Source organism: Prorops nasuta, unplaced genomic scaffold (genome assembly GCF_024137725.1).
Source record: "Prorops nasuta isolate Cenicafe-Biocafe unplaced genomic scaffold, Cenicafe_Pnas_1.2 PNAS00017, whole genome shotgun sequence".
Lineage (NCBI taxonomy): Eukaryota > Metazoa > Arthropoda > Insecta > Hymenoptera > Bethylidae > Prorops > Prorops nasuta.
Genome location: NW_027116814.1, coordinates 4,348,429 through 4,366,186, shown reverse-complemented (window position 1 = coordinate 4,366,186; position 17,758 = coordinate 4,348,429). Strand labels below are relative to the sequence as shown.

At 42.6% G+C, this 17,758-nt stretch overlaps 3 protein-coding genes across 15 annotated transcripts in view; 2 read left to right on the top strand and 1 right to left on the bottom strand.

Moving 5' to 3' along the window:
- Positions 1-660: 660 nt before the first annotated feature.
- Trmt112 (tRNA methyltransferase subunit 11-2) lies at positions 661-1,618 on the bottom strand. Its single transcript, XM_066736997.1, has 3 exons — positions 1,152-1,618; positions 953-1,054; positions 661-871 (listed from the first exon to the last, which is right to left on the bottom strand). Exons 1-3 carry the CDS (start codon positions 1,227-1,229, stop codon positions 677-679), a joined length of 375 nt encoding a protein of 124 aa, XP_066593094.1. The 5' UTR covers positions 1,230-1,618; the 3' UTR covers positions 661-676.
- Positions 1,619-1,992: 374 nt separating this feature from the next.
- Vap33 (VAMP-associated protein 33kDa) lies at positions 1,993-5,951 on the top strand. 2 transcript variants are annotated; one of them, XM_066736996.1, is made up of 6 exons: positions 1,993-2,496; positions 3,637-3,792; positions 3,873-3,982; positions 4,081-4,248; positions 4,685-4,786; positions 4,867-5,951. In XM_066736996.1, exons 1-6 carry the CDS (start codon positions 2,439-2,441, stop codon positions 5,029-5,031), a joined length of 759 nt encoding a protein of 252 aa, XP_066593093.1. In that variant the 5' UTR covers positions 1,993-2,438; the 3' UTR covers positions 5,032-5,951. The 2 variants fall into 2 exon arrangements, with proteins under 2 accessions (XP_066593093.1, XP_066593092.1); XM_066736995.1 differs by having other exon boundaries at positions 1,997-2,496; positions 4,682-4,786.
- A 1,497-nt stretch (positions 5,952-7,448) lies between these two features.
- The window catches only part of Glut1 (Glucose transporter 1), a 33,804-nt gene continuing 23,494 nt past the window's right edge, over positions 7,449-17,758 (top strand). For 3 of the 12 annotated variants that reach the window (XM_066737433.1, XM_066737437.1, XM_066737435.1), the window contains exons 1-3: positions 7,453-8,124; positions 13,567-13,807; positions 14,770-15,529. In XM_066737433.1, the coding sequence (XP_066593530.1) occupies positions 14,775-15,529 (755 nt within the window). In that variant the 5' untranslated portion in view covers positions 7,453-8,124; positions 13,567-13,807; positions 14,770-14,774. Of the gene's footprint in view, positions 8,125-11,815; positions 12,189-13,566; positions 13,808-14,769; positions 15,530-17,758 lie in introns of those variants that run through there. The other 9 variants (XM_066737432.1, XM_066737430.1, XM_066737439.1 and 6 more) reach the window with 7 other exon arrangements.

The window sequence follows — 17,758 nt, the reverse complement described above, 5'->3', positions numbered from 1 at the left end:
TGTGTTTTGGTACTCTATTAGTTTTTAAATTAGATGTCAAAGGGTTGTGTGCAATATATGTTGGTATAATGATACTATAAATAATTAAATATACAATTATATTTTTCTGTTATGAAAGTTTATCCTTTGTAAATAAACAATGAACACAATCATGTTTAATAGTAAGATATCAAACGATATCTAAACTAATTCTCTTTTAAAAATTAACCTTTTATTTATTATCATCGTCAAAATTATGATTTCTCTTTATTTTAAATTCCAGAAAGCTGTTATTACTACAATTAAGTAAATAATTGTAAAATATAAAAATTAATTATAGATAGCGATATGTGTAAAATAGGTGATACTGCATATAATTAATGATGCAAAAAATAAAAAAAAATTAAATGTATTCCATTGTACTTATACATATCTGAACAATAAAGTAATCTGTAACCAACTAAGCTTTTGAAATTATTACATTTACAGTATAAAATGGAATTATAATGTTTTAAATTATACCATAATTTAAAGTGTACATATGTTCAGCAATTTTTAACATTTCTCAAAATAATTGAGCTATACCTTTACAGATGTAGGACAAAGAGTAGAAATATTTGAATCAATATAAATGACCTATTAGCATTTATAAATCTTAAAATAAATATTTAAATTTAAATTCATCTATATATTTGCTTCATACTTCATCCTCATTTAATAACATGTTTGGTATACCATCGCTTATAGGAAATTTTCTTCCAGATTCGGGACACAATAAATCACCATTTATCACTTCTACCTCAAGAAGCACATGATGAACTTTTTTCAAAAAGTCCTCATCATTTTCAAAATCCTTAACTAAAGTTTCTGGTAGGTCTCCAGCATGTCCTATCTGTACAAACATAATTTAACAAGCTATAAAATATGTTACTGAAAAATGTAACACACTTAGCGATAATAGAAATAAACATACACTTTCAGCAGCTTTCCATAATGTTGCATAATCTAACTTTGGTATTATTCTTGAAATGAATTCTGAATTGAAATCAACTTCACAGACTTTGACATCCTTAGCCTGCAATTATTTATTTAATAAATTCAGTAGTGTGGCTGTTAGTAATAAAACTTAACCTAAAGTTCCCAGGATTGATTATTTTTTAAAATGAACTTACAACGATTGTTAGGGGATACCCAACGGTGACACCTTTTAAACATTTAGAAGTTAACATATTATGCGTTAATAGCTTCATTTTAATGGTTTTTAAGAAAAAACTGTATATCGTTTTTCCGACCGTTGCACTAAATTGCAGGCTGCGTTCGTGTATTAACTACGAGAACTAAAACTCTACAATGTATGTCACGTAAAATATATGTTTTCAGTACTGACAGGACAGTACATAAACAAACGCAGCCTACATCGAGTGCACACCTAACCTAAAGTGATAGCCGTAGTTTCAATAGTAATTTATAATTATGCGTAACAAAAGTTAGGTTTAGACTTTAGGCGTACAGTCGGTGTAAATAGTGCAATGATTCGGTAAAACGCTATTAAGTTTATACAGATGACAGCAAATAATTGTTGATAAGCAGTCGCTGGTTTTCGCGACCGGAATAAGAAAAGGAAGTGCTTAAAGTGAGTTAAAGTGCGCTTGCGCAGAACAAAATCGTAAATTCGCAAAGTGTGATCTCAAATAAAGTACATTACATACATACATATAGCAATGACTGTGCAAAATGAATAGAGCTCTCAAGTACTCTCAACACACCATAACGAACGGTTGAATTTATAGGTTCCATTAAATTCCTATGCAGTTTCGACAAAGTCGACAGGGAATTTAAGAGAGGACAAATAAATTTTTTAACAAATGCTCGTCAATATCATATGCATGCAGCATATGCTATGTAAACAAATATAGAACATTTTCGCTACTGTTTTTCTTAAAAATTCTTGTGCTCTTTGCAATAAGTTGGTACTACTGCACTATTGGAAATTGAATGGGTGCTAATGAAAACTGGTTTTAAGGTGTCGTCCGTCTCTTCTCCTTTTGCCGCGAATGTTCTAGCAGGCTTTGCTGAAAAAAAGGCGTTCAAGTGTTTCAAAAATATTCGTTTGGTTGATTTGCAGAGTTCATAACACAATAAAGGTTGTGTTTGCGGGCTTATTACGACGGGTGAAAATTGATGAAAATAGTGGAAACCCGGAAGAAAAAATCCAGAAATAGTAGTGAACATGATCACCGCGGTGTTTTAGCAGTGACGTAACGCAAAAGTTTTGATAATTTCCGTAATGACGCATGCGTATTGAATGCGAGCCGAAAATCAGAATTAGTTCAACGGAATCCCGAAAAGTGGCGAGTGTGTGAGAGTATTAGCGAGAAAAACTATCTGAGGATTTAAGTTAATTTAGTCAATACACAGTATTCCAAGGACCTTACTTCCAGAAATCGGTGTGAAGCAGGATGGCTAAACCTCAACAAGTTTTAATAATCGAGCCGAAAAAAGAGCTGCGATTCAGGGGTACGCTAAAACAAAGAATCATTGTCGCACAAGGCGTTCGTTATTCGTGTCATCGGTGCTTTATCGCTTTAAGCAGCACGTCTGTTTCCCATTGGCAAATATTTTCACGGTTGGTCGCGAGAGCATTATCCACTCGACTAACGCGAGCCTACCGAATTCTACTGACTTGGCCCCGGGTAGACACATACAGAGACGCATAGACAAACACATATACCGTGCGCTGCGTTGTCAAGATGACGTAAGGTCGGTTCCTGGAGTCTATTTCGACTTAGCCGGACATACTGCCGGGAAAATAAGCGCTGTACAAGGATGACATGATTTTCCCCTTTTCGTCCAAATCCCACTTAACCATGTCGTCCATACGTCACTCGCTGTCAAAGCTAAATACGACCTTAAGCCTCGACTTCGATCAAGCGGCTCTGTTTCTCGTTTCTCTATTCTTCGTACCCTCTTCTTAATCGTCGCCTAGTTCTTCGTCTATTGCCCATTCGTATATTTGTCTACATACATTCCATCTTCCTCTTTCTCCTCGTGTATTCATCCATCTTTTCTGTATGTACAGTGCAGAAATATTTTCGTACTGTATTTGTAAAGCTAATTTGGTCTAATTTTGCCTACGTCGTCTAGTGATCCGATTTCTTTCCTGCCCCTTGCACGTGTTTCTCTCTCACTCTTTTAGCAAGCCCACCAATGTTTTTCCAGTAAAAAAACGCTCTATACATATTTCATTTACGTGAACAAAGGTCTTCAAGAGTAACACGTCACCTATGTAATGGCAATCTTTAATAATCGCTCTTTGTAATTATACGGAATCTGCTTTGCAATTGCAAGATATCTTTTCTTCCTCTTGGGAAAATACGCCATGTGACGCTATATGAAACAAAGAAAGATTATAAATATTTTCTGATGATCGACCCGTAGAAGTAATACGCGAGGAGAAATCGATGCAAAATTCACATTTGTTTCACTTATCAAATTAATGGCTTACGTAAATATTTGATGAAATTTCCATCTAAATTCACCAGGTTATCTGCACAATTTGTCATCTCGTACTTATGTTTGCCGCGCATTTATCATTGTATCATCTAAATATACATTATCATATCTGTGACATTTGTTAATGAAGAAATTTTTTTGCAGGTCCATTTACAGGATCACCAGTCGTATCTCACATCAAATTAGTAAATCCCACAACATACAAAGTTTATTATAAAATAAAGACAACTGCACCGAAAAGATATTGCGTACGTCCCAATTCTGGATATTTAATGCCCAAGGATGTAACTGAAATTGCAGGTATGCGATAACTTTGGATAATTATAATTTACTTTTAAGTAAAGTGATTTATATCTTAATTTCTTTTTTTCAACTTACAGTATCTTTACAACCTTATGAATTTGATCCAGTAGAAAAGGATAAACACAAATTTATGGTACAAACTTTAATAGCACCTGAAAAAGATGATCCTGAGTACCCGACTGATGTGGTAGGTGGCTATGGTAGACAAAATATCAAAATAAAGTTTGATTTCTTCTAGAAGAGATTCTTATTAAAATTATTTTTGAAACTCTTCCGTTTTTACAGTGGAAAGATTTAAGCCCAGACCAATTTATGAATTCAAAATTGAAATGTGTGTTTGAAAATCCTTTACCTGCTACAACAACGGCAAAAACCACCACGAATACTACAACAACAAATTCTGATAGCGATATAACCAAAAACTTTGGTGACACAGTTAAATCATCTCCAAAGGTAAGGAAGAATTATATAAATATTAGAATTATATTTAAAGTATAGTTATGTAGGGTGAGGCACTGGAACACCTCACAGCTGGAAAGTAAAAATGTATTTATCTAAATGACACTAAAAGATATGAATTTTATTGCATAAAATCATTTTGAATACAAATGGAAAGAAAATTCAAAACGTTCCTGTGCAAAGAATTAATATCTTTTTTATAGTTAATAAGATAATATTTTTTATATCTATAGTTGTGTTCCAGAATTTACTGCCAGTATTGTGAGCTGCATTATATCTTTCTCAATAATGAAGCATTAAAATAAGATAGAATAATATTTGTAGTACTGGCAGTGACTTCTGAAACACAGCTTATTTCTCTGTGCTTCGGAGTGTTTTAAGTGTCGCATCCTGTAGATATTGCTAAGTAAAGAAATTTATCTCATAGCAGGCTCATGATGATTCTGAGGAGAAATTAATTAGAGCAGCACACGAAGTAAGCCAGCTTAGGGTAGAAGAGAGTAACCTTAGGCAAGAGAACCTACAGCTGAGGGTACATTATATATGAATATGATTGATATTAGATGTAATAAATGTTTTGGTCATTTAATCAATTATCTATTCTTTCCACAGGAAGATCTGCTGAAATTGAAAAATGCAGTATCCGGTGTTGACTCAAGTCTTGCAACAGCCAAAGGATTATCTTCGCAGCATTTTGTCAGTATGACTCCAACGACCAGTTGTCTCATTGCATTCGCGATGGTCATAGTTGGTTTTTTGCTGGGAAAGTTAATCTGAACAGCCCTTACTTTATCGTATTACTCAGCACATAACCTGTTCTCCGTATTTCTTAGACAACCCCTCAAAAATCTAACTCCATATGCAGACAGCAGGAAGAAAATGCTGAAGTCGTTCCAGGATACGATGGTTGTTTATAAGTACTGTTAACTCTGATGGTAGTGGTCTGCGTTAATAGAAGGCTTCGTTACGAAAATGTTTAATCCGGGGTGGATATTAGGTTGAAAATTTATTTGATTTTTTTTTTTTTTTTTTCTTAAATGTTCACTGCATCCAAGTTGCATATTTTTAATTTAATGAATATATCGCTTGGATTGGGCTTACTTTTTTAGCGGTTATTTAAATTACTAGTGTATATTGGTGGTATGGAATAAGTTTCCGGCACTTCCGCGTGTCCACTTTGCTGACAATTTTTCACTATGAGATATTTGCAGTTCCCTACTATAGTTACGATTTGTACGGTTTATTAGTTTTTTGTTTAAGTTTTAGCAAAGACTTTTTAAGGGTATTCTTTCATTCGGAATAAAGCTAAATAATTTCAACTCTCTCAATATAACACATCGTCATATAAAGGACAAAGTGTAAGCGAATGTTTGTTTAGTACTATTATTCACATTATTAGAAATGTCTGCATAACATTGTAAATAATGTAACCATTTTCGAATATGCTATTTACTGGAAAAGAAAGGTAAAAAAAAGAGCATGGTTAAGATGGGAGGGGGGGCTGACTGGAACATAGAAGTGGCTCAAAGCTACGGTATCCAATTATGCTGATATGATCCCACTGGTATTGGCGTATTATTTAAGAAGTTAACGCATTAAATTTATCGACGCTTCAGTGTAATTTTTATTTGATTATGTTTGTCTTACAAAAATTCAAAATAAAGATATCTCGGATGTCATAAAGTTTTCTCTGCAAATTGTTCCTTTTTTTTAGCGTGACCTGGCGTTGGTTGATAAATAAAGGTCAGGATAGATACTTGTATAACTTTTGAAAATGCTCGGGACGGTAATATTTTTGTTCCTTTGTTTGCTCTTTCCTAAAAATGCTTTATACGTCTATATTAATCGACTAAGGTAGTTGAGGAAAAAGTCACTATTTAAACGAGTAATAGAAGATTTCTACTGATGGAAAATTTTAAGTCCGGACGAACGATAAGAATGTATTATTAGTAAAACGATAAACTTTTTAGAGAAATTGCAATAAGTGGTCCTGTACGTTAGTACGTGCTATAATTATAACTAAGTATCATAATTTAAATACTTTATTTTATCAGATTATAATTCATGTTTATTACATTATACTTCATTGTTGATAAATAAATATTTTCTCTGAAAAAGGCACCCAGGTTCCATAAATTTGCATTTCAACTTGTATTTCACGTACATTCGCACTATGTCAATAACTCTCGCGTTAGATATGTAGGTAAAGTACGTATTTCGAGCTCCGGGTTTTCACGAATGACTGTAGAAAGGCAATTTAGCGGGGTAAGAGGGGGTAGTACACGTTTGAAATTTGTCGTGGTGTTTGATAAATATTTTAGTTGGAGCATCGGGGAAAACACACGAGTATTCGATCGAGCTGAGTTGACCGATAGGTGAGCGCAGCGAATCCGGCGTGACGCACATCGAGAGACGTTCGTTCCAAACTGAGGCAACTGAGCTGGTTGGAGCCTGGCACGATTTCTGCGAGGTGTGTAGATAAATCGTATCAGGGGAAAGGAGAGGAGAGAAGAGTAGAGCAGAAGAGAGGGAAGTACAGGAGTTGCTAGTGGTGGATGCAGCGCAGAGCAGCCTGATCAGGGTGGCGGCGGCAGTAGCGGCTGGCTATTGATTTCAAGGGCTTCCTTAGCCCCCCGTTCCCCGTACCGCTCAATGTCCAACGGCTCCAGGTCACCCCAAAGGGTTGCTAGTGCCCGCGACTAAAATCATTTCACGCCCCTGCCGCCATTTCCACCCCTCTCTCCCTCTCGCCCTCTCTCTCTCTTCCTTTTCCCTACACATCTATTCGACTATCCATCTCCTTACCGCATGTCGCTCCTACTCTTGCTCCCATTCCCAAAAAAATTGGTGTTTCCCAAAAAATGTAAAAAATGCAAGATTATCTCGTCAAGCATCCTCGTTGTGTATCGACTTTTCAGCTGGGTTTTTGAAAAAAAATCTGAAAGGATCGTATGACACACGAGAGAATCGATAGAGAAGAAAGAAGGTTTTTTCGAACGCGACGAGGATCTGGGAAGAGCAGAGACAAAGAGAAGGAGGTTAGAAAAATAAGAAGGATGAGTTTGGGCGTGCGATAGGTGTTTTGCTGCATCGAAGTTGGCGCGGAGGAGGCCGCATAGGAAAGAGAAGGGGGGGGGGGGAGGGAGAGGAAGGCTTGCGCGTGCAGGGTGGGGACTCGAGGGCTCTGGATGGCATTGGATACGGCACTGCACGGAGCGGGGTAGAGCGGGCGGAGACGAATCGCGGGGTGAGCCGTCGCTCGGCATACGTCGAACTGGGTAGCCCGCGTTGGGGCGTCTCCTGCCGTGAAGCAGCATCGTCGGTGCGTCGTGCAGTCTCGATAGGGAGACGACCACCGCCTTCTTCGAGAGTTTCTCGCTCAAGCAACACGTTCTTTCGGGTTTGCGAGGATCCTCTCCGCGGAGGTTATCCGTTGTGATGGCCAGGATGCCTGGCGGACGATGTCGCTAGTCAGGTAGGGCCAGGTTGGGCCATAGGTCGCCCGGATAGAAAGGTCCCCAACGACAGTGCAACGCATAGTATACGCCGTACGCACGAATATATGCGAGATGGTGTCCCAGGATCGTTTCCCGAGCGAGTGTGATTTAATCAGTGCAGCCAGCGGGGATTCGTTAGTGTACGAGGTCGCCGACGACGCAGTTCCCGCACCTGCTGCCAGCGCTGCTGTTACCGTGGGTACCACCGAGCCCGCCACTGCCAATACTGCCCGTTTCTTCTTCTACCACTTCTTCTTCTCCTAGACGCACCAACAGGCATTTTATTACATCTCGTCACGTTGCTGTCGCCACCGTAATATATACCTGCTGCCACCACAGCCTTCCATCTTCCAGCAGGCCTAACCACCCCAGGGTGAGTCTCTACCCTAGTAACCTTTAACCTATCTCGCTTGCTTCGATTCTCTTACCCCTCCACCCTGCCTGTCCCATTTCTCTACACGGTACTCTTTAACCCTTGACCCTTTTTAACCGGTCGTTAATATTTTGCTCGTGCGAGAAGCTAGACGTGACACTTGCAGTGCGTGTGGCGAAACTTGCGTTCTTTCTATAATTACATATTATCCATTTTTATCGCGTCGACAGGACGGGAGGTAAACGAGTTTTTGGTACATTGAGATTTTTTTAGTGTTTCTGCTCTATATCAAGGAGAGCGCGAGAGGAGGGTGAGGGGGGGGGGGAGCTGGAGATATTTGACGCACGAGCCTAGACCCATACGGGCTTTTTCCCCTTCCGGGACGCCCCAGCGCGGCGGCCTGTCAGGATGACGTCCGTTGGAAATCTGATTTTGGATTCCGTCGCGATCTCGCCCGGCGATTCTCGACTCGACTCGGCTCCACATAAACTTCGTCAATCGATACTATAGTATACTGAAAGACGTCGGTCGGCACTCGCGACGCTCGGCGAGATCGGCCTTTACTTTTTCTACTGCACAATTTCCCTTAAACATATTCCTGTTTTTTTTACTCCTCTCCCTCGCGCAGTCCCCCCCCCCCCCTCCCACTACTCTATCTTTCATTCTCTGCCTCCCTTCCCCGCCATCCCCCTCTCTCTCCGTCTCACCCCTCGACCCAAATATCAAATAGCGAATTACACAGTCCTTCTTTCCAACGCGTCACAATGTCGATTTCGATTCGTCATTTCATTCCACCCACTGTTCGGTCTTCGCCCTAAATTCTCTCTCGCGACTTTAAAGCCTTTAACGGAAATTCTTTTTCCTCCTCTCGATTGAATCATCTTGTCTCTGATCAAATTCCTGTTTTCGCTTGACCGTCCTCGCGAAACTTCCTTTTCTACTGCGGCTACTACACGCCCGAACGGTCTGTACCTATATATCTATATCTACTTGTTTTCCAAAGTAAAGACGTTTCTCGCAAGAATTCCGCCTTGCTGCCATTCGATTTTCTCATTTGCTGAATCACCGCTGTGCGAAACTTGTGCTCCCGTCCCGTTTCTCCTGTAACGCCCCAGGAACAGCCGTGTCACACACGCGCACGCAAGTACAAATATATAGAGGGCGGTCCGCGTAAAACCTTGTTATACTATATATATATATAACCCACCCGACTGAAAATTCTTTCAATCGCTTTGCTCGACTTTTCAAATCTCTCCCTGTCTTTTTACCATTGTACTATATATATATATATATAATGTATACTTTGATTAGCAAGATTGAAGGAATATAATAAAGACGCAATAGTGTATTATTATTATTACCGCTATAAGAGCGTAGAATAAAATGTACCAACGTTCTCCGGACCGGGAAAGTTGGAGTAAGAAATTGCTGGTTTGCTGAATGAAGGAATTTCCCTGGTCGTTTCAAAGCGCCTAAGGGTGCATTCCTAAAATAGACGCAAGCCTCCGCGAGCTGCGTGAAAGCACCGCGTTCCGATATTCGGTGGCTGTTCCACCGGTATTACCCGGAGCACTCTGCTTAAATCTCGAGACAGTTTAATGCACAGGCAGCGCTGAAGCAGCGCCCTGCTGCATGCACATTAGCGACTAAACTAAACTGCACTCGTCGTTATATACATATACACACACACACACACCCAGTATCGTTACGCTCGACGCGTTTATGACCGAAATTTATCGGAATTTCCCCTGGAAATTACTATCCTCCGATTATTCAAGCAACAACAGCAACGCTGGAAGAAAAAAAATGGGCGGGAGAAAAGTAGTAAAAATACAGTTTCTCAAAGAGCAGAGATAAACGACGAGGCGTTGGGAGCGAAGAAAATTCGACTAACGAGGAATAATCGAAGATCCGCGAGGTGTTATTGGACCATGGAATCTCGTTGAGTTATAGGTAGACGGAGGGGGGGGGGAGGGTTTACCTGGAATTTTTAAGTCCGAGGAGGAGAATAATTCCTGGTCCGTATATGGGGTGATTAATAACCGAACGTCACGAAGCTGTTAAACTCAGTGCTTTTGTCACGAAGCCACCTCTCCATTTTGCCTGGAATCACTCCACACTCCTCCCCTCCCCCTCCTCTTCTTCTACACGCTATTTGAGAGATAGGTTAGTAAAGTATCTTCGCTTTGGTCGAGGCTTTCTATCAATAAAGGATTATATAGCGGGCGCACAAACACAAACACACGTATACACAGTTGCGAATTGGTGCACTCGGCGTTAGGTCGAGGTTGCATTGTCACGTATAGGGGGACTCGCGTAGACTCGTACGCGCACGTGCAAATGCCTCGTGGAGTGCGCCAAGTGCAGTGTATGTATACCGAGTGCACGGAGTACACAAAATGAAGTATGTATGCTTTTCTGATTAGGTGATCGTGCTACGGGCCCTTGTGCGGTACGAGTAGGCTAGTAGCTGACTATGTAATCTATAGTACAGTATAACATATATATATAGTATAGAGCATGCATATATATAGAACTTCCTCCAAGTTGCTCCGTTTCCGTGTTCTTACACGAGGGAAGAGGCAAAGGAGAGAAAAGGAAAGTGCAGACTGCTAGTCGATAATTACAGCGAGACACGCGAATGAATCCGAATCGTAGAAAATTCTCTCTCTCTCGCTCGCGCTCGCACGCTAACGATCTTTTAATAGTTTCCCCGAAATTCCCGCTCTTATCAGCCACGCTAGCGATACTTTTCCCGATAACTTCATGCTAAACAGACCATTATCGTGTTTATCGGATACTCGCGCTATTATTATTAGCGTCGGGCGGATTATAAATTTTCACTCTGTTTGGATGAGTGGCAATCTTCTCGTTGGATTCATTAATCAACGATACAGGCGTGTGTGTGTCGCCATAAAAAAGCGATTCGAGCCGTTCAAAACAATGTTATAAATTCTCGTGGCGTTTCGTTTGACCGAACGACCACGATATTCCTTCTGATGCGTGACGTAACGTGTTATGGAATATTCATATAGGTGCGCACGGTGGTGTGGGAGAAGGATATATATATATATATATACATACAGATAGAAGAATATTTCACGCGTTAAATATTATAAGTGGAAACTTGGTAAACAAACAACTCGGTGGGAAAAAAACGGACTTATTTGGAAAGTTTGTTTAGAAAGAAATATGCTAAAGCTGCCACATTATAAACGATGCCGATGTAGGTTGCGCACCTGTTACTCGCGAGAGAAACTAATAACGCCTCTCCTGCCATAAGCGTTATTAAAAGAGATTCTTCCCTGCAAATGAATTGTTAAGTTTACAAACTTTCCAGTAATTCCGCAACTTCCGGCGGATCTCGCTGGCTAAAGAATTTGGATTTTCGTTGCAGGAGGAAATTTTTCTCGCTAGGAAAATCTAATCGCGTGGTTTGCTCGGCCTCGGATAATGGGGGGAGTGATGGAATAGAAGGGGGAGGGCGCTCGACGTTCGGTTTCAGCTCCTGCAGCATTCCGCTGCTGCGGAGGATGAATCCGTTAATTAGACGCGGGACGAGGGCTTGGGTGTGCATAGTTCTAAGATATCGCGAACTTGGATAGTAATGTAGTTTGTCCGAATGCAGTTAGCTAGACGTGCAAAGTTGGTTAAGTAAGAGGTGGTGGTGGGAGGTGGTGGTAGCAGGGAGAGAGAAAGGGGAGGGGATAGAGCAAGACTACTAGAGAGAGAGAGAGAGAGAGAGGGACACGGAGTATGGCATCGTTGAACCGAACCAACCGGCTGGATGACTCGATAATGAATGTCGCGGACGGGACTGGCGTGGGATTGTCGTAGTGTCGTTAATACACGTTTGTTTGCTCGTTTGTCCTCCCAGTGAGACTCTTGCCGTGCCGAGTATCGCGCGCGTTTCGCTACTTCGATACCTCGAGTACGGTCTGCGCGGTTTCGATACTCGAAACTCGGTCCCCGGTTAGGTTAGGTTAGTTTACGTGCACACACACAGTGCTTCCCCGTGTAATAACGACGAGCAACGCACAACTGGCGCTCCCTGCACACGACAGGTGAGTCTGAGTGGTACATTCGAGACGTTTATTTACGAGAGACGTTTAATAGCGACTAGTTCGACGAATCAACTCGTTTCGCACCGATACATCCTTGCAAAAACACACGTACGCCACCCAAGAGAGTCAGAGGCCGTAAATACGCGTATCGTACACAACACTTGTAAACAATGCAGCATGCACGTATAATAGACCTTGTCCAGGAATGTGAGCGTAAGCCGGGATTCTGAAACCCATTGTCAGCCACGCCATTGTCCCGTGCACGGATAAACATATGCCACGGTAAACACAGACAGACAGACGCTCGCTCAGCGTGCTTCATGGCACATCTGTGATTCTTTGGATATCCATGCTAATCGCTATACACGCATCGTGCTTGGATTCCAAATACAATTTTCAAAAGCAAAACAAACAATTTTTTCTTCTCTTCGTTGTAAATCTATCGCTCGACGAATTCGCACAATTGTGGCTCGGAACAGCGAGAAGAATTTGTAAAAGCCACTTTCAGCCATTATATGACTCGCATCGATACATTAATGGACCTAGGATACTGTATAAAAGTATTGTCGAGTATATACGTATAAAATGGGTATGTGTGTTTGGCAAGTGCGTAAACCGGTTCCCCGCGGTTCCAGCAATTAATATAGCGCGATGATTTTTACTAGCGTGTTTTACGGGCGAAGCAGCCAGGGAGGCATAACAGGAAGGGTTTATAGCGCGACGGATAAAAGGAGCTTCTCCGGGAACTGGGAAGTTGGCCGAGATGCTTCGACGACCTCCACTTGATAAGGCGTATCGTCGCTGGAGAGAAGAGAGCACTCGGTTATTTATTCATGAGGACGTTACAGGCCGACGAATTTACTCGAGAATTCATATAACCTTATACCGGACAAACTTTGCTTTGCCGATCCTATCGGGAATACTCGCCATCTCCCTTTAATTATTATTATTATCGTTATTATCTTATATACACGCAATTTCTTCCTTCTTTCGCCATAGTCGGTCATTGCAGAGCCTTGAAATACCGATCTTTCCGAGGTCGTATCGGGAAAAGCATCGAGAGGGATCCCGGTGTTTTCCACGAACGTTCTACCTGCCGGAATGCCGTGCGACGTAACTCCTTTACGTAATCGGATTGCGACGAGTTTCCTTATCGTGTAATTTCAGATATCCGCTCGGTCTCGTCCCCCGTTTTCCTATTCCTCCCTGCCTCTTTTCGGCCTATCGCAATATTATGCGGAATGCTTAAAACATTTATTTTATCGCTTCGTCATCGATCCAAAAGAAAGTCCTTTCGACGTACCGAGATAAGCGTTTGTTTTTACAAGTGGCAGTCGCAATCGATCGATCATTGAAACCGGATAAATTTGTGTTTCAGGTTGAAGGTGTTTCAGCGGAAGCCGGAAGTGAATTCAGTTGGAATCGTGACTGAAGCGAGGAGAGGCAGACTTTGGATACGCTCATTCTCGGACTGGTTCGATCATACTTTACAAATGCGAGAAGATAGAAGAGCGAGCTGAAAAGTTTGCCGGGAGAAGAGGCGTAAATCTCGCGTTGTTTGAGAAACGTCGCGGCCCGACATATCATCGCCTGGCACGATGGCTTGGAAACTCTTCGAGGTGAGTCAGTGAAAATGGATGCGCGAGATGCCAGAGACCGCGAACTCCAATGCTGAGAAATGGGTTTGAGATCATCCTGTACTCCTCTTTCCTAGCTTTTCTAGGAGCGATCGATGCGATGCATCGCTCATCCATTTCACTCCCAGACTTAAAAGGATCAATAAACTCGGCAATTTTTAATATACGCCCCCTCGCCCCTTTACCAGCTTCAGCGTGCTATTCTATTCGGTTCTATCCTCTGGATTCCTACGAGAGGTCCTCCTCCGGCAGTTTTTAAATGCCGCTTTGTGGGATTCCAGAGATACGGTTGCGGACCCTGAAGGATTTTCACAAAGATATACTACACGTATATGCGCTAGGTATATCGATGGAAATTTTTCAAGGAACGCTAGAACGTGTACGCAAACGTCCGTCAGCCTTGGAGAAATTCCTTCGGTGAAACATCCGCCTGCAGGTTGTTGTTAAACTTTGCAGAAATGGAAATCCGAGAGATTCCTTCTTGGACTCTTCTTTCTCTTTCCATCTTTCTCTCTCTCTCTAGTAAGGTAAATATACCAGAGAGAGGTTTTCCCATTGGAGCTTGGTTGACCGCAGCAAGAGGGCGTGACCTTGTTATAAATTGTAGAGGATAACTGACGTTCGTCCTGACGGGCATCCGGAAAGTGGCGGGCCCTCCATTACTGTGACTAATCCAGCGAGTGACTATTACCTAGCTCTCCCTCTCTCTCTCTCTCTCTCTCTCTCATCGGATATCCGAAGTTTCACGCTGCCAGCGAGAGAGCCACCCCCGCAATCACCGCCCAAACTTTCCTCCTCCCATCAGGTCGAACTAATCAGGGAGCCTCGAATCCTTCTGATTGATTCGACGCGAGTTTTCTGACCTAAAAAAAAGAATACGATAAAACACCGGTAAAAAGATGAGGAAAGATAAGAATTTCGTGTACCTGGCTGGCCATGCTTAGGAACGATGGGCGAGTCACGCGGCTTCAAGCCAATAAACCAGTTGTGGCAGAGCGCGGCTGTTTCGACGGAGGGGGACTCGGAGTGCCTGTACGAGGAGATCTCGGGGGTCAGCGGGACCCAGGATACGGAGCCGCCAGCGGCAGCTGCGGCAGCGGCGGCGGCGGCAGCAGCGGCGGCGGCGGCTGCGGCAGCCGCACTAACGGCGGCCCCATCGGGCTCGGAGCCGCGTCTGGACTTTGCCGCTCAGGTTGGAGGCTCGACAGGTGCCATTTCCGGTTGGAGCTGGCAGGAGGACACACCGGAAGCGCCAGCTCGGAGGAGAAGCAACAGCGGCGGCAGCGGCGTCGCTGGCGGCACTGCAGCGAGATCCCGAAGCAGATCGACGGACAGGCCTGACAGGAGCTTCTTCAGGGTGGAGCAGGACGATCGATATGTCGACAGGGCCAGCTATTTCGAGTACGAGCGAGGAGCCACGTTGCCTTACAGTAGCCACGACCACCACCGCAAGCTGACCACCGTCACCAGGACCGCCAATAGCGTCGCCCGTTATCTCCACTCGGCTAACACAGCACCAGGAGCATCCCATCGCCACCACCACCACCATCATCATCAACATCATCCTCAGCAGCAGCAACAGCATTTTCAGCCAACCGCGGCCACCAGGCACTCCAGACATCGGCACGCTTGCGGATTCAGTAATGAGACGCAGGAAGAGGTACAGGAGGACGATGAAGCCACTCTCAGGGAGTTGCTCGTAAGGTACGACCATCCTGGAGCGTACCCATCGATTGTCATCTTCCTAACCTCCTTTCCCCCCTCTCAGCCTCAATCTAGCGTAAACAGAACAATTTTTCTTAATAATAATATCGTTTCTTATTTGTTACGTATATTTTTCTATTTTATTTCTTTTTTCTCTTGCCCTAAACAAACAAACTCGGGTATACATATACTCGCTCATTACTCACTGATGCTGCGACTAATGACTCTCTTCACGGCGATTAGCGGGGATTTCAATTAGCGTCAAATTCTAGGGTGGGGATGTCATTATCCCGCCAATTTGTCGGTGGAGGACGCCGCGCCATCGCCGCCATCTTGCTTTTCTTCCAATACGAAAATTCCACCGCCACAATCCGCTCGATTTTTCCTTTACACTTTAGCACTTTCACCGATCCTAGCAGCGATCGTCGAAATAACGTGGAATGCGAGAGAACACACGAAAATGGTGGCGATTTTTATCGGTTTCCACTGGTGTATGCTGGCACTCCGATCGAACACTTTTTCCTTCGCTTTATTATTACGAGAAACTTGTCTGAATTTCTCCAATTTCCCGAGAGAATCTAACGAAACTCTTATGCAAGCTGATGAAAAATAACGACGCGTATTAAACTTTTACCGAGTTTTCTCGAATGAAACTTGAAGATATTTCCAATTCCGTAGGATCGCGGCGCGAGATGTTCTTCCCGCTGGACACCATAAACTGACTAGCGTTGTACCGCCGAAACTGTCATGGCTCCCCATAAGGACTACGTAGTCAAGTCGACGATTAAATTTTTTAGCAAATCTCGTTAAAATTCTCTTACGTTGCTCAATATACGAGAAAAAATGCTAAATAATTCGTTTAACGATTTTTAAAAAGATTTCCCAGTGATATTTTGCCACTTTCAACATTTATTTACTCCTCGACTCTCATTGGTGCGCGGAAGTAGTCAAATCCAATTCAAAAAGGAATTTTCAACGAGCTCCACTAGGACTTTTGCAAAAATGATTAATTATTACGAATGTTGGTGGGTTTGAAGAAGCAGGTAGGATTTTTTTTATCCACGGAATCTTCCCGAAATGAGCAAGCCGCTCTCCCAGTGAGCAACAAGAAAGTTTACCTTGGTTCGGCTATTTGTTGGTGCAGTTAGAGTTGGTCTACATCCCTGAACTATTTGCGGCCGGGCAAATTTGGCGCGTCTCGTTAAAGCAGCCTGCGGATATCCCGTTTGCACATCGACACGAGCACAAACGCGCAGAAACACAGAAACGAGGATTATCTGGATTGTTGAGCGAGGAATGAGACCCTTGGCAATAGCCTTACGTTGAAATCGAGACTGGCCAGTTTATAGTCCGCCTGCACTAGCAGGATCGAAGCCCTTGTTCCTTCTTCCTTCCTCGGGATTACACGCCGGAAATTCTCTCGAAGCTACCATCCGGAGTACATCGCCCTGTTCGATCGAACACGCCAAAACATTCGATCTCTCGTCAACCCGATATCCTCGAGAAATACCTCTACAACATTTTAGACGCATTTAACGTTTTTTATTCTCCAGTTCCGTGTAGTTCAAGATGGGATCAGTTTATTACACGCTCGCCTCTATTGTGTATACCAGATTCTCCGAGAACCAGTATATCGCTGTGTTCTACGGGTGAAAAAAAAAACCAAAACACTGGATGCTCGTCAACTCGATGTTTCCAAGAAATACTTCTTCGACGTTTTCCACGAGTTTTGCGCTTTGTTTACTATCCAGCTGCCTATAACTCGGCTGCCCAGTTTATTATGCTTCGCCCTCTGCACAAAAGAGTCTATACACTCTAACTTGTCCTAGGTCGTGAACGTAAATATTACCTTATCTCCGTAATTCTCTCTTCCCTATAAAAGATATTAATTTTTTCCACGGGACCTTTTCTCCACTATTTCCCATTCCTACTCGAAAAGTTACGCGATGCAAAGCTTAATATCCCTCACAGATAACAGAGTGTACAAGAAATTCGATGTGGTTAATCTGACAAAAAATAGTGAGATCTCGTCGACAGATAGAGGCGTGAGACAATTTTCACGTTTCGTTGATAAGAAATTAGATTGCGATAAGGCGAATCACGCGGTCCTCCCCATTGTTTGCCGGTCTCAAAGATACACACGAAGCGTTCTAATCTGGACTCGTCGAAAGTCGAGCGATCAATACCGTTGTATCCTATTGGACTCGACGCGAAAGATATATCTTTAAT

Coding starts and splice junctions, on each gene's coding strand:
- Trmt112 (XM_066736997.1), bottom strand. CDS start 1,229: ATGAAGCTATTAACGCATAATATGTTAACTTCTAAATGTTTAAAAGGT. Junction 1,055..1,151: donor GGTATCCCCTAACAATCGTT/GTAAGTTCATTT, acceptor AAATAATTGCAG/GCTAAGGATGTCAAAGTCTG. Junction 872..952: donor TATGGAAAGCTGCTGAAAGT/GTATGTTTATTT, acceptor ATGTTTGTACAG/ATAGGACATGCTGGAGACCT.
- Vap33 (XM_066736995.1), top strand. CDS start 2,439: ATGGCTAAACCTCAACAAGTTTTAATAATCGAGCCGAAAAAAGAGCTG. Junction 3,983..4,080: donor CTGAGTACCCGACTGATGTG/GTAGGTGGCTAT, acceptor CCGTTTTTACAG/TGGAAAGATTTAAGCCCAGA. Junction 4,787..4,866: donor AAGAGAACCTACAGCTGAGG/GTACATTATATA, acceptor TTCTTTCCACAG/GAAGATCTGCTGAAATTGAA.